Genomic DNA, 15,545 nt, shown 5'->3' on the forward strand with positions numbered 1-15,545 from the left:
GACATCCCAAATTGCAACACCTCACACCTCTCTGTATTAAATTACATCAACCATTCCTCCGCCCACCTGGCCAATCGGTCACAACTATCTGCAAACCAACAAACTTTTGTATCATCAGCAAACTTACCCTGTATGTTCACATCCAAATCATTGACGTAGGTAACAAACAGTAACGGGCCCAGCACCGAACCCTGAGGCACACCACAAGTCACAGGCCTCCATTCTGAGAAGCGACCTTCCACCATCACCCTCCGCCTCCTTCCACGGAGCCAATTTGCTATCCATTCAGCTGTCTCTCCTTGGATCCCATGAGATCTAACCTTCCAGAGCAGCCTACCATGCGGAACCTTGTTGAATGCTTTACAAAAGTCCATGCACACAACTACAGCTCTGCCATCATCAACCTTTTTACTCGCGTCTTCAAAAAAATTAGTCAAATTTGTGAGATACGACCTCTCGTGTACAAAACCATACTGACTATCCCTGATCAGCCCTTGCCCATCCAAATGCCTGTATAACCTATTCCTCAGAATACTCTCCAGTAACTTACCAGCTACAGATGTTAAGCTCACCGGCCTATAGTTCCCAGCATTTTCCCTGCAGCCCTTCTTGAAAAGGGGCTCCACATTTTCCACCCTCCAATCCTCTGCCACTTCTCCTGTATTTAAAGACGGCTCTTAAATTTCAACCAGGTCTCCAGCAATTTCTTCTCGTTTCCCCGCAATGTCCTCGGATATATCTGATCAAACACCTTCAAATGTCTACCGTCAAACACTACAGTACCTTCAGTACATTTTGCACATGTTTATATGGGAAGGATTGTATTTGTATAATTGTTAATACTTGAATGCTTTAGATAAAGTTAATTATTTGAAATGTTCCGTTTATTGTCCTGAGGTAAATCTAGTAGCCAGGCTGCATTTGAGGATTCAATTAATAACAAATGCATGGCTGATTGGTCAATGTTGATCACCGACACATGTTCCCCTGAGATGCTGAGCTGCTCCAACACTCAAGTGATTTAGCTATTTGAATGCTTTGTTCCATTTGTAATGTCTGGCTAGCTGGGCATGTCCCATCACCTTGCTGATAGCATTACATTAATCTTGACAAAAGCAAACGCTACATTCAGGCATTTGATCTCATCCTATCAGACATTCCTTTATTTTACCCATTCTTTTCCATCCAGTGCTGAAAATTGCTTTCTCTTCCAGTTCTGTTTGGGGGCCTGAACATGAAATGGCTTCTCCCTCTACAGATGCTGCCTGACTTGCTGGATGTGTTCAGAATTTTACCTTTGATTTCAGATTTCCAACGTGTTTGCATTCAGCTTTCTGTGAGTTCTCTAACATGTTCTTCTCTGCTTCCAGCTGGATGAAGCAGTTGCTGAGGCACATTTGGAGAAGCTGGGAGTGAAATTAACCAAACTGTCAGCGGAGCAGTCCTCCTATCTTGGCATTCCTGTGGATGGGCCTTTTAAGCCGGATCATTACAGATACTGAGCCCTGTTTATTCCTGCTGCAAGGTGTAGCCACATTCTTGCAAGGGATTGAATTTGTCTATGTTCAGGAGAGCTGCTCTAATTGCCAAATCAATGTTTACAAAGACACGGTTCATTGCTACAACCTCATTAACCATGTTAACACCAAAGCATCTTTGTTTGATACTTTCAATGATGTTGAATAAAATCCTGCTGAAATATAATTTTTTCTCTTGAAATGGCTGTGTACATTAACTTTTCTTAATCCGAGGGGATGGTGGATATAATGAATGAGCTGCCAGAGGAGGTAGTTAAGGCAGGTCACAATGTTTAAAAGACATTTGGACAGGTGCATGGGTAGGATAGGTTTAGAAGGATATGGGCCAAATCCAGGCAGGTGGGACGAGAGTAGATGGGGCATGTTGGTCAGCGTGTGAATGTTGATCCAAAGAGCCCATTTCAATGCTGCATGGTGCTATGACTAAAGGGCCTGTCCCACTTGCGTGTCCTCGTGGTCGCGTTGAGACGCACGGGCATCGTATGGCCGCGCGGGGCCGTTCCCACTTAGAAAAGCGGAGAGGTATGGAGTTGTGCGTAACTGACAGCCAAAGTGGGACAGGCCCAAGACCCTGGCGTGACGCAGCGTCTCACCTTCGACAGCAGCAGAAGCAGGCAAAAGATCGCCGAACTCAGCCTGGGGCTCATGGCCGTTGCGGTCCGGACCCGCCCCCACTTCTACTCCCGGAGAAGGGCCAAGAAATTTGAAGATAGACACAAAATGCTGGAGTAACGCAGCGGGACCGGCAGCATCTCTGAAGAGAAGCAATGGGTGACGTTTCGGGTCAAGACCCTTCTTTTAGACTGAAGAAGAGTCTCGACACGAAACATAATTCAGTGCTGCTTTCCAGAGATGCTGCCGGTCCCGCTGAGTTGCATCTACTTTGTGTCCATCTTCAAATGACGTCACGTGCTTCAGACGGCTGTGCGTACGCATGTAATCGCGCCCCACCATCGCGGCTCAACGCGACCATGATTAGTTAGTTGGTTTTTGAAATTGTGCAAGAGGTTGTGGCACCAATCAACTGTGTTCTGTCTTCTGTATGCTGACTCATCACCAGTGCTTCAGCCAAACACAGTGGTGTGATCAGTGAATTTATAGATGGCATTGTAGCTTACCCTCACAGTTGTAGCTATAAAGAGGCAGAGCTGGGGGCTAAGCATGCAGCAGTGTTGCTGTTCAATGAGATATTACCAACCTGCACTGATGAAGGAATGAATTCAGTTGCAAAGGGAGGTTGCGGCCCAGATCTTGGAGCTTGGTGATAAATTGGGAAGGAATGTTAACATTGATCTTTGAGCTAGTAGTTGATGAATAGCAGCCTGACTTGTGTATTCCTGTAATCAAGATGCGGCAGAGTAGAATGGAGAGCAAATGGTTATCTTAGTTTTATTAACTTTGCCCACAAAATCAAAAATATAAGAGCAATTCCAGGGCCACTGAATCGCTCACATTTCATTGACAATTGTTCATCTTTTCTATCTAAACATAGTTTGAGTCCATTGTAGTGTAGCCAGTCAAAAGGCAAGAAAACCGGCCCTTCAACCCACTGAATTTGCTGATCAAGCACCCCTTTACACAAAATCTCCATCTATCCCATCTAATTCAAGCAGTCGCATCTATTCTAACTAAATTCTTCCAGTTATGGGACAACTTCCAATGGCCAATTAATTTAGAAACCTGCATGTTATTGGGATGGAGGAGAAACTCCACTCAGTTACAGGGAGAACATGCAAATTCAAAAGGTTGAGGGCAGGATTGAACCTGGGTCACGTTAACTGCGAGGTGGCGGATGAGCTGAATATGGCCCTGTCTGCCATCACACCCATGTTACAAGTGCATAGTGCTGTAGAAACTTGGCAATGTAAAGAAGTGCACCCTATTTATTTGACTTTTACTTCATGAACCTGTACATGGGGAGCAACAAGAGTTCAATATGTAATGATTATCCAAATATCTAACCATGCTGTCAGAACTAAATTACAGATGAGGCATGAGTAGAGTGCACAATTTTCAATAAAAGTTGAGAATATAAACTGTTGATTTAGATGCATTGTAGCTAAAATATATTAAAAATCTTATTACTTTGTCAGGGTTGAATTTCTAAAGTTCTACTGGAGTAAAGAATCTTCATTGTTTAATTGGAAGGTGAACAAATGATTCTCCAGTCGAGCACTAATTCCAGAGAGTGACAAATGCAACTGATATGTGTTCATCTTCCTCTTGCTGCTTGTTACATCAGTTAACTTGCCTTTATCCATTTTCTCAATCGGAGCCCATGAGCTGTAACACTGGCTACATTGCCTTTCTGGGAGTCATGTACTGCTGTAAAAGATGGGCTTTTCCTCTGCAGCCAGCCGCTGCCCAGCCCTTGCAGTTCTGAAGACATCACAGTGCTGGAGTGACATGAAGTTGTGCTGGAATTATTTAACTGGAGTTGTCTTTGAGATAGGCTCATCCGTTGATGATCTTCTCACTGATGAATTGAGGCATGGTGTAAAGGATCAGGAAGATGAAGAGTGCCAGGATGACAAGGACCAGTAAACCAATGATGTACCACTTGTAGTTTTTCCATATAAAGTACACAAATGACTTCAGTGGGTTGATGAACCAGTTGAAGGATGTGTTGGGTCGGCTGTAGAATAAAAGCGTAAATTAGTTAATCAAACAGCTTCAGGGGTTTGCTTTTTAACTGCACTCAAGAAAGCATCAATGTCGCTAATGTATTGCTGCACTAACATTGACCAAAACCGTAAACTTGTGTAACTAATTTCTAGTTGTGCAGGAAGGAACTGCAGATGTTGGCTTAAACTGAAGATAGACACAAAAAGCTGGAGGAACTCAGCGTGACAGGCAGCATCTCTGGAGAGAAGGAATGGGTGATGTTTCAGGTCGAGACCCTTCTTCATAGAACATCACCCCTCTCTGCCTTAATTGGCCATTGAAAGTTGTCCCTCAGAAAAGCTGAGTTACTCCAGCTTTTTGTCTTCAGTTCTCGTTAAGGTGTGTTAAACAGCTGACAATCAGTGACTCGCCATTCTGTCCGGTATGCTCAAGCGTCTGAATGTCTTTCATCTTTAGCTATCCTAATCCTTTTTGTTCCACACTTGGGTAAATCAGAAGTTCAGAAGTGAGAATTCACAATGCAGATCAGCCAAGATAAGAGAGAAAATAAATGATTTCTGTCTTTTCCCAATGATGAAACACTGGAAACTATGGATGCAGAAGATTTCTGTCTTTATGGAAGTCAACAGAACAGTAGTAATATGACAGGGTGCTGGAACTTTCACCTTTATCCCCATGACATGTGATGCAGAAAAACTGGAGCCTCACATGTACTGATCTTTCAGTGCTGATCCTATGCCTGGAGCTAAAATATAACTAAACTAGTTTAAACCATGACAATGCTGGCAACAGCCAGATGACTGTTCAGATTAAATAAATTGGTTAAAGAAACATTCACTGTTTAGTTTATTGTCATGTGTACAAAGGTACAGCGAAAAGCTTTTGTTTGTGTGCTATCCAGTCCAAGAAAAGACTGCATGAATATAATCAAGCCACCCGTGAAGGATTAAAGAGTACAACTTGTGTAAAGTGACTGTTAAAAGGCATTTACAGGCTGCTCAGAGGACCAGAGAATATTGGTCTGCTGCGAGTGTTTGACAAGTCACCAACAGTGTGAGGGTGTGATGGCCAGTGTTGTAGGCAAACTTCTGCTATGGACAGAGCACTAGGACAATATGACCTCTCATTTTTGAACCTGTTATGGGGAATCGTTTGCTACCATCTACCCCGTCTGTGCCCTGCATCATTTTGAACACCTCTACTCCAAGGAAAAGAAATCCAGTCTACACAGCTTCTCCTAAGAATAGAACAGTTCTTTCTCAGGCAACATGCTGGTGAATCTCCTCTGCCTCCCTACAATATACTGGTCCCTCAGGCCTTGCTACCACTCAATGTGATTAATGCATGTCTGCCCAAGGCCTCATCTCCTGTCATGCCTCTTTAGGATCTCATTCATGCAGACTCGAAAAATTCATATGTAATCCTTGTTATTCGTGACAGGGATCACCCATAATTTGCCTTGTAAAACAAAGTTCTGGAGGAACTCAGCCAGTCGGGCAGCATTAGTGGAGGGAATTGGCAGACAATGTGTTGGGTTGGAACACTTCTTCAGACTAACTTTAAAAACCCTTCTTCAACTAACTTAAAACACTTGGACTTGGTTTCTCTAATTCCCAGATACAACAAATGTTTCTAGGGATGTGGGCCAAATGCAGGCAAATGGTTCTAGTTTAGGAACGTTGGTTGGCACAGGAGTGGGCACTTCGCCCCTGCCTGTCCTGCTGTGTGTGTTTCCAGGTTTTTCACTTTTTATTTCAAATTTCCAAAATCTGCAGTTTTGCACATTTTCTATGTTATTCTCTTGTTCAAAAAAGGTGTTATTCTTCAACACAGGAACTCCAGTCTGATCAGTTCAACCACAGCCAAGAGTCTGCTTTTGGAAACACCATTCTGGGGACATTATTAAAAATACCCCAGAGGGAAATGGATGAATTAAGGGACGTGTTAAGGGCAAATAGCACGAGGCAAATACAATGGACATTTTTAAGGAGGCAAAAATATAGTTAATGAGAATAGCACAGTAGCACAGGAGGTGTTTGATCACATGCCATGTCACACACTTATTGGCAAAGTTCAAGCATTGGGAACAAAGGGACATTGATGGTATGGATAGTTGAATAGCAGGCAACAGAGGGTCATGGTTAATGTTTGATTTTTGGACTGAAGGAAAGTGAGCTGTGTGTACCCAAGGAACAGAGTCATTGCTTTTTTGGATCTATGTCAATGATTTCGATCTGGAGGTGCAACTCACAATTTCTAAATTTGTGAAAGAAACGAGGAGGAAAGTTGTACGTTGCAGGATGGTAGAAAGCTGATGCATCAGCAGATGGACCTTGGTGCAGAGAGATGCGAGTAGATGCATGCTGGCAGGAAGAATCAGGATGGAATCACACAGCATGGAAACAGGCCATTCAGCCCAACTTGTCCATGCCAACCAGTCTGCACCCATCTATATTAATCCCATTTTGTTCACTTACTTGGGTTTATCCAGTGGTTCGGGCTCTTTCCGAGCAAGGCCAACAGGACTCTTTTCTGCTTCCTCCAGAGTGAGCAAGTGCATCTCAGCCTCAATTTTACCCTGTCATAAACAAGAGAATATAAAAGTTAGATAGAGGGGGGTATAAAAGCAGAGGGAATGTTTCATGGCAATAGTTATGGAGGATATCCTGGAGAGATTGGTCAGTGAGGCTACATGGATAGAACTTAGAAATAAGAAAGGGATAATCATTTTGATGGGGTTATACTGTTGGAGGCCTCCAATTCTCAGTGGCAATTAGAACAACTGATATGTAGGTAAATCACAGTAGGGTATCTAACAAGAGGGGTGTAGCCGTGGGGATTGTAACCTTCCCAATGTTGGCCAGGATTGCCCAAGTGCAAGGCATTAAATGGGTGGAGGTTGTAAAATGCATTTAAGGGGGTGGGGGAATTTTGAGGAGGAGCCCATTACGACAGCGATCATAGTTTATGCTGCTGGCCTGGGTAGTTGTGGAAAACGATAAAGTTAGTCCTAGAGTTAAGGTCTTAAATTGAAGGAGGACTGATTCAAGATTATGGTAGGTTGGCAAAATTAAATTAGGAGCAGCTGCCAGAGAGAACAACACGGGCGGCACGGTGGCGCAGCGGTAGAGCTACTGCCTTACAGCTTCAGAGACCCGGGTCCAATCCGTGCAGGAGTAGGCCATTCAGCCCTTCGAGCCAGTACCACCATTCATTGTGATCATGGCTGATCATCAACAATCAGTACCCCGTTCCTGCCTTCTCCCCATATCCCCTGATAAGCCCTATCTAGCTCTCTCTTGAAAGTAGCCAGAGAACCGGCCTCCACCGCCCTCTGAGGCAGAGAATTCCACAAACTCACCACTCTCTGTGAGAAAAAGTGCCCTCGTCTCCGTTCTAATTGGCTTACTCCTTATTCTTAAACTGTGGCCCCTGGTTCTGGGCTCCCCCAACATCGGGAACATGTTTCCTGCCTCTAGTGTGTCCAAACCCTTAATAATCTTATATGTTTATTGGACTTTGGGTGTGATTTCGGGTGCTTGTCTGTACAGAGTTTGTACGTTCTCCCAGTGACCATCGTGTGTTTTCTCTGAGATGTAAATTGTCCCTAGTGTGTGTAGGATAGTGTTAATGTGCGGGGATCGCTGGTCGATGTGAACTCGGTGGGCCAACGCTCTGTTTTTGCACTGTACCTCTAAACTATACTAAACATCCAATAAGTGAGGGACATTTAAAGGTCAGGTAGTAAGTGTTCAGAGCCACCAAGTACCTGTACGAGCAACAAGCTAAGATGATAAGATTAGAGAACCTTCGTTTTGATCAAACCTTTGATTTTCTTTGTAAACTAAGGAGGCATTTTTCAGGGATTGACATTTATATTTAATGAATCCTTTGAGGTTTAAAAGAGATACAGGAGAGAAGTTAAGAACAAAATTATGAGGGCAGGAGGAGGACATGAATGGCTTTTGGCAAGTAGGATTAAGGAGAATCTCAAACTTCTTAATAAGAGTATATTGGAAATCAGGCTAGTGAGGGAGAGAGTAGTCCCCTCAGGGACTAAAGGACAAATCAATGTGTGGAGCCTGGTGATATGAGCAGGTTCCTCAATGAGCAGTCAAAACCCTTTTCCCAGGGGGATTATGAAAGATGAGAGGGGCAAACATCAAAGATGATGTGTGGGGGAAGTTTATTTTTCCACACGTAGAGGCATAGAGTGATACAGAGTGGAAACAGGCCCTTTGGCCCACACCGGGCAACATGTCCCAGTTACACTCATCCCACCTGCCCACGTTTGGTTCATATCCCTCCAAACCTGTCCAATACATGTACCTGTCTAACTATTTCTTAAATGTTGGGATTGTTCCTGCCTCAACTATCTCCTCAGACAGCTTGTTCCATACAGAGTGCTGGATGCCTGGAATGCTCTGCCAGAGGTAGAGGTGGGAGCAGATATGATAGAGGGATTTAAGAGGCATTGCGAAAGGCACATGGCTATACAGAGAATGAAGCGATATGGATCACGCGCAGGTAGAGGAGATTAATTTACCTGACATCACGTTGGGCAAGGATATTATGGACCATGGGCCTGTTCCTGTGGTGTACTCTTCTTTGTTCTACGTTCTGTAATAGTTCAGCAGGGAGGAGAAGTATACTGTTCTATGTTCGTACAGTGGTTATATGGAACAAGCTGCCAGTGGGAAGGAGTAGTGGGATAGCTACCTAATGTGTACAAATGTAATCAGTGTAACCGCATCACACTTAGTATGAACCAGGTGAAAGGACCCATTTCTGGACTGTACTTTTGGGATTGTTTTGTAATTTCTATCAAGATGCAGTGAGAAACTTTGTTATAAGGTCATGTGATAGGAGCCGAATTAGGCCATTCGGCCCATCAAGTCTACTCTGCCATTCAATCATGGCTGATCTATCCCTCCTAACCCCATTCTCCTGCCTTCCCCCCATAACCCTTGACACCTGTACTAATCAAGAATCTATGTATCTATTGACTTGGCCACCACAGCCCTCTGTGGCATAGATTCACCGCCCTCTGACTAAAGAAATTCTTCATCATCTCCTTCCTAAAGGAACAACCATTAATTCCTCTGGTCCTAGAATCTCCCACTAGTGGAAACATCTTCTCCACATCCACTCTATCCAAGTTATATGTGCTGACTAGGCAAATCATGTCATACATGAGTACAATCAAATCATGCACGTTATTTTGATGATTCTATTATCTTATTCCAAACATTGTGTTTTGCAGGATGAGTGAATTTATCAAATCGAGTCAATTAGTGCTGCCCCCCATCTGCAGGGGGACTGAGCCTAGCCAGGTTCACCATTTAAAACAAATCCCACCTGAATGGCCCAGAATTGACCCAGGTCAAGATATGAAGAGATAACTTCCTGACCACACACATTTCCATTGGAGCTGCTGATGTCTGAAGTAAACAGCATCTCACCCTAAGAATGTACGTATTGCCAGAGTTGTCTGTATATTCAACATCCTCGATTTTTACTTTCTTCTTTTTCTTTTTTTTCTTCTTTTTTTTGCTTTCCTCTTCTTCTTCTTCCTCGTCCTCTTCTTCTTTCACCTTGGTCATGGGCCACCATCCCTTGATCCTCTTTCCCCGGATGATGGATGCGCGCGGACCTGCCTTCTCTTTCGCCATCTTGATGGTACATTGGTCAGCTGTCCTTCCTGGGCGAACCATGTCGTTCAGCTTCAGTTCAATGGAGCCTACAGTGGCAAAAAGGATATATATATAATTATTATTTATACATATACACATATATACATTGTCAATAATTTTGAGAATTATAAGGAAGATGAGTAGGTTATAATTTGGTTAACCCTGCAGCTCACATACGGGGAGTGTGATGGGAAAAATGGCCACGGATGTAGTCAGAATAGCTAAAGCTGAAATTCTGCTGAAAAGCAATATTTCTTATCAGTAGGGGGGAAGATAGTCCTTTGTAGTTCTTTTTACTCGCGGGCATTTTTCAACATGTTGAAAAATACGCCGCGACCTAGCTGAGGCCTTGAGTACATGGGGACTACTCTCGAGCATGAAGGAGAGTTACAAAGACCTCCTAGAACCTCGTGTCGACCATGCTGCGAGTATGTCAGAACTCGCAGATTAGGTCGCCCAAGTGGGACAGCCCCTTAAGAAACCTCTTCTACACTGTTCCTCTGGATATGAAATCTTTTAGAAGAGGAAATAATATTTATGATAAAAAGGGGGGAAGACTTTACAAATACAATTCTGAACCGGAATATTTAAAATATTTACCAAGAAAATCGTTGGCAGAAATCAGATCGTAGTCCCAGATCTGTAACGTGAGCACGGCAGGCTGGCGGAACTCCGATTCCTCCAAGGAGAAAATGGATTCTTTCTTCTTATAAACAATCTCCTTCTCCGTTGGCAAGTAGTCAAAGCGAAAAACAAACCTCCAGTTGAAATTTCCTTCTCCAGTCAGAGAGTTAAAATGGACATCGGTCTCTTGTTTATCATTTTCCAAACCTTTCAGCCAACTGCAAGATTAAATTATAAGTTTAGACACAACGAAAGAAGATTTAGTTTCCTTGTAGGAACGGTATTGTTCAGGACAACCCTGTCTCTTCACAATTATGATTCTTCTTAATAGCTCCCATGTCTCATTGCCATTTATTTCTGCCAACCATGTCATCTCTGGGTGCCCGCTCTACCACCCACCAAATGGAGCTGTGTCAGGGCCTGGCAGACATTGACGCCAACACAGACAGCAACCTGGCTGCTCAACACCCGGCTTGAGATCTAACTATTCCTTTGGTTTATGTTTCATTCGCAAGAAGAAGAGGAAGATGAAGATTTATTTCTTTGGATATTACAGATCTTCCAAGGATGAGACGCTGCTTATTAAATGGTTGAATGTCTGAGAGCAATTTCTTGGGATGGGGGGGGGGGGGGGAGGAAATGAGATGTTCTGGAGGAGGGAGGAGGGATAAGCTGTGGAGAGGGGGATGTGTGGAAGGGAGAATGAGTTGTGGGTGTAGGGAGAAGTGGGTTGTGAGGGAGTGAGTAGCGGGGGATGGGGGAGTGAGTTGTGCAGGAGGGGGATGAGTAGTGGGGAGGCAGGAGGGGGAGGGGGTGAGTTGTGGGGGGGGGCAGGAGGGGGAGTTGTGGGGGAGGGGAGTAAGCCAATTTGACAATTAGTGGCCTTATCCTTACTTTCAGTCAAGAAGGATCGGTAAACGTACCATGGAATTTATTTAATGAATTCACGTGAGATTGTCCAGATTGCAGGTTCACACTCCCCGCAGCCACTAACAAATACATTCCAACTACACTCCCACACCCAACCCTTCACATGGTCTCATCATGCCCTAACATCAACACCATCACACCCTGCCACATCCCCAAATATACCATCGTCCTGCCTCCCAACTCACCTCCCAGAACCACTCCCCCTGCTAGCTCTAACCACCCCGCGCATTCCTCTACCACATTACTCAACCAAAGGCATTCGTCTTATCGAGCCACAGCCCGATCATTCCATCCATCACCCCCGCCCCCCTGCATCCCATCCCATCCCACATCTCGCCAGTACTCTCACCCACTGCAGCTCCCAGTTTGGCCACTGGAGCAACATCCCAGGATCCAGGGGAGCTGGGGATTGGAGGGGGAGGTGAATGCAACAGAAAGAGATCTGAATGTTAACAATGTGATGCAAGTGTGAAAACACACAACTCCAGATTCAGGGGCAGTTTCTTCCCAGCTGTTATCAGGCAACTGAACCACCCTACCGCAACTAGAGAGCAGTCCTGAACTACTATCTACCTCATTTGGACTATCTTTGATCGGACTTTACTGGCTTTATCTTGCATTAAACGTTATTCCCTTATCATGTATTAGTAGTAAGCACAAGGTGGTGATTGTGGGAGATTTTAATTTTCCACACATAGACTGGGAAACACATTCTGTAAAAGGGCTGCATGGTTTGGACATTGTAAAATGTGTGCAGGATAGTTTTTTGCAGCAATACATAGAGGTACCTACTAGAGAAGGGGCAGTGCTGGACCTCCTGTTAGGAAATGAGACAGGTCAGGAGGCGGAGGTATGTGTTGGGGAGCACTTCGGGTCCAGTGATCACTATACCATTAGTTTCAATATAATTATGGAGAAGGTCAGAACTGGACCAAGGGTTGAGATTTTTGATTGGAGAAAGGCTAACTTTGAGGAGATGCGAAAGGATTTAAAAGGAGTGAATTGGGACATTTTGTTTTATGGGAAGGATGTAGAAGAGAAATGGAGAACATTTAAAGGTGAAATTTTAAGAGTACAGAATCTTTATGTCCCTGTTCGGTTGAAAGGAAATAGTAATAATTGGAAAGAGCCATGGTTTTCAAGGGAAATTAGACACTTGGTTTGGAAAAAGAGAGAGATCTACAATAATTATAGGCAGCGTGGAGTAAATGAGGTGCTTGAGGAGTATAAAGAATGTAAAAAGAATCTTAAGAAAGAAATTAGAAAAGCTAATTATTATTAAATTAGAGAAGATATGAGGTTGCTTTGGCAAGTAAGGTGAAAGTAAATCCAAAGGGTTTCTACAGATATATTAATAGCAAAAGGATAACGAGGGATACAATTGGTCCACTAGAGAGTCAGAGTGGACAGCTATCTGCAGAGCCAAAAGAGATGGGGGAGATATTGAACAATTTATTTTCTTCGGTATTCACCAAGGAGAAGGATATTGAATTATGTGAGGTAAGGGAAACAAGTAGAGTAGCTATGGAAACTATGAGATTCAAAGAAGAGGAAATACTGACACTTTTGAAAAATATAAAAGTGGATAAGTCTCCAGGTCCTGACAGGATATTCCCTAGGACATTGAGGGAAGTTAGTGTAGAAATAGCAGGGGCTATGACAGAAATATTTCAAATGTCATTAGAAACAGGAATGGTGCCGGAGGATTGGCGTACTTCGCATGTTGTTCCATTGTTTAAAAAGGGTTCTAAGAGTAAACCTAGCAATTATAGACCTGCTAGTTTGACGTCAGTGGTGGGCAAATTAATGGAAAGGATACTTAGAGATAATATATATAAGCATCTGGATAAACAGGGTCTGATTAGGAGCAGTCAATGTGGATTTGTGCCTGGAAGGTCATGTTTGACTAATCTTCTTGAATTTTTTGAAGAGATTACTAGGGAAATTGATGAGGGTAAAGCAGTGGATGTTGTCTATATGGACTTCAGTAAGGCCTTTGACAAGGTTCCACATGGAAGGTTGGTTAAGAAGATTCAATTGTTGGGTATTAATGGTGGAATAGCAAGATGGATTCAACAGTGGCTGAATGGGAGATGCCAGAGAGTAATGGTGGATGGCTGTTTGTCAGGTTGGAGGCCGGTGACTAGTGGGGTGCCTCAGGGATCTGTGTTGGGTCCACTGTTGTTTGTCATCAATGATCTGGATGATGGTGTGGTAAATTGGATTAGTAAGTATGCAGATGATACTAAGATAGGTGGTGTTGTGGATAATGAAGTAGATTTTCAAAGTCTACAGAGAGATTTAGGCCATTTGGAAGAGTGGGTTGAAAGATGGCAGATGCTGATAAGTATGAGGTGCTACATCTTGGCAGGCCAAATTAAAATTGGACGTACATGGTAAATGGTAACGAATTGAGGAATGCAGTTGAACAGAGGAATCTAGGAATAACTGTGCACAGTTCCCTGAAGGTGGAATCTCATGTAGATAGGGTGGTAAAGAAAGCTTTTGGTGTGCTGGCCTTTATAAATCAGAGCATTGAGTATAGAAGTTGGGATGTAATGTTAAAATTGTACAAGGCATTGGTGAGGCCAATTCTGGAGTATGGTGTACAATTTTGGTCGTCAAAATATAGGAAAGATGTCAACAAAATAGAGAGAGTACAGAGGAGACTTACTAGAATGTTGCCTGGGTTTCAGCAACTAAGTTACAGATAAAGGTTGAACAAGTTAGGTCTTTATTCTTTGGAGCGCAGAAGGTTAAGGGGGGACTTGATAGAGGTCTTTAAAATGATGAGAGGGATAGACAGAGTTGACATGGATAAGCTTTTTCCATTGAGAGTAGGGAAGATTCAAGCAAGAGGACATGATTTGAGAATTAAGGGACAGAAGTTTAGGGGTAACATGAGGGGGAACTTCTTTACTCAGAGAGTGGTGGCTGTGTGGAATGAGCTTCCAGTGGAAGTGGTGGAGGCAGGTTCGATTTTATCATTTAAAAATAAATTGGATAGGTATATGGACGGGAAAGGAATGGAGGGTTATGGTCTGAGTGCAGGTAGATGGGACTAGGGGAGAATAAGTGTTCGGCACGGACTAGAAGGGCCGAGATGGCCTGTTTCCGTGCTGTAATTGTTATATGGTTATATGTATCTGTACACTGTGGATGGCTCGATTGTAATCACATACTGTCTTCCCGCTGACTGGTTAGCATGCAACAAAAGCTTTTCACTGTACCTCGGTACACGTGACAATAAGCTAAACTGACAAACAAGCCGATGTATAACAGTGACGAATACCCTTTGATGTAGATATCACTGGATTCGACTCCAGTCAGCGGATTCACGTCATCAAGAGGCACGTCGTCTGTGTTCCAGATGATAACTCGCAGCTCATAGCTGTTCAACACACAGTAGACAGTGGTACAGGTGAGTCGTGATAAAATAGTCCAGTGAATGCATCAAATTTGACAAAACCGAAGAGCATTACTTTAATTTTAAAACTGAATTAAAACATTGTTCAGAATTCTTGATAATGCTTTTTATCAGACCCAAATTCAAATGACCAACAAGAGTAAAATGAATGATGTCCCCCTCATCCAATGACTAGCGATGCTTGCAATGGGCATATGTTCCAATTCACACCTTCCACTGCTGTACACTCAAATAGACCGACTCCTAAATCAGTAACCTTCATCAGTAATGCTTCTGGTCAGACTATATTTGGAGATTGCTCTATTTCAGCAACAGCAATAAGCAAGGGACAGGGAGATGCAGAGATCAGGATTCCATTATTGTGTTGTCCGGAGATGGATAGTCAGATGTGGGCCTGTTGGTTCAGAGCTATGTGTAACATATTGAACTACGGGGGAACAGAAAAGCACATGTGGAGATGCCGAGAAGGATATCGTTGTGGATGTGTGGATATTTATTTTGGGGCGGATATCTAAACAATATTCAGATTAATGAGGATATGGATATTCCATTGTTAAGGATGAGAAAAGATAGTTAATTCCATGGTTAAAGTGAAGGCTATTGAGCAATAAGATCTGACAGAAGAGTAGTTTGATGTGAGAGCAGGAGGAAGGATAGTCATCGGCAGAGAGGAGAGCATTTAGTTTGGGACAGGGGATAGAGATAGAG

The 15,545-nt window shown here is 43.4% G+C and overlaps 2 protein-coding genes across 2 annotated transcripts in view; one reads left to right on the forward strand and one right to left on the reverse strand.

Moving 5' to 3' along the window:
• The window catches only part of ahcy (adenosylhomocysteinase), a 43,443-nt gene extending 41,724 nt beyond the window's left edge, over positions 1–1,719 (forward strand). Inside the window, exon 10 of the mRNA XM_033042075.1 lies at positions 1,371–1,719. Coding sequence (XP_032897966.1) covers positions 1,371–1,502 — 132 coding nt within the window. The 3' untranslated portion in view covers positions 1,503–1,719. The remainder of the gene's footprint in view (positions 1–1,370) is intronic.
• Positions 1,720–2,902: 1,183 nt separating this feature from the next.
• The window catches only part of LOC116986494 (fer-1-like protein 4), a 119,088-nt gene continuing 106,445 nt past the window's right edge, over positions 2,903–15,545 (reverse strand). Inside the window, exons 41-45 of the mRNA XM_033042076.1 lie at positions 14,703–14,801; positions 10,457–10,698; positions 9,626–9,903; positions 6,641–6,741; positions 2,903–4,173 (exon numbers count right to left, since the gene is read on the reverse strand). Coding sequence (XP_032897967.1) covers positions 3,993–4,173; positions 6,641–6,741; positions 9,626–9,903; positions 10,457–10,698; positions 14,703–14,801 — 901 coding nt within the window. The 3' untranslated portion in view covers positions 2,903–3,992. The remainder of the gene's footprint in view (positions 4,174–6,640; positions 6,742–9,625; positions 9,904–10,456; positions 10,699–14,702; positions 14,802–15,545) is intronic.

Source organism: Amblyraja radiata, chromosome 23 (assembly GCF_010909765.2).
Source record: "Amblyraja radiata isolate CabotCenter1 chromosome 23, sAmbRad1.1.pri, whole genome shotgun sequence".
Classification (NCBI taxonomy): Eukaryota; Metazoa; Chordata; class Chondrichthyes; order Rajiformes; family Rajidae; genus Amblyraja; species Amblyraja radiata.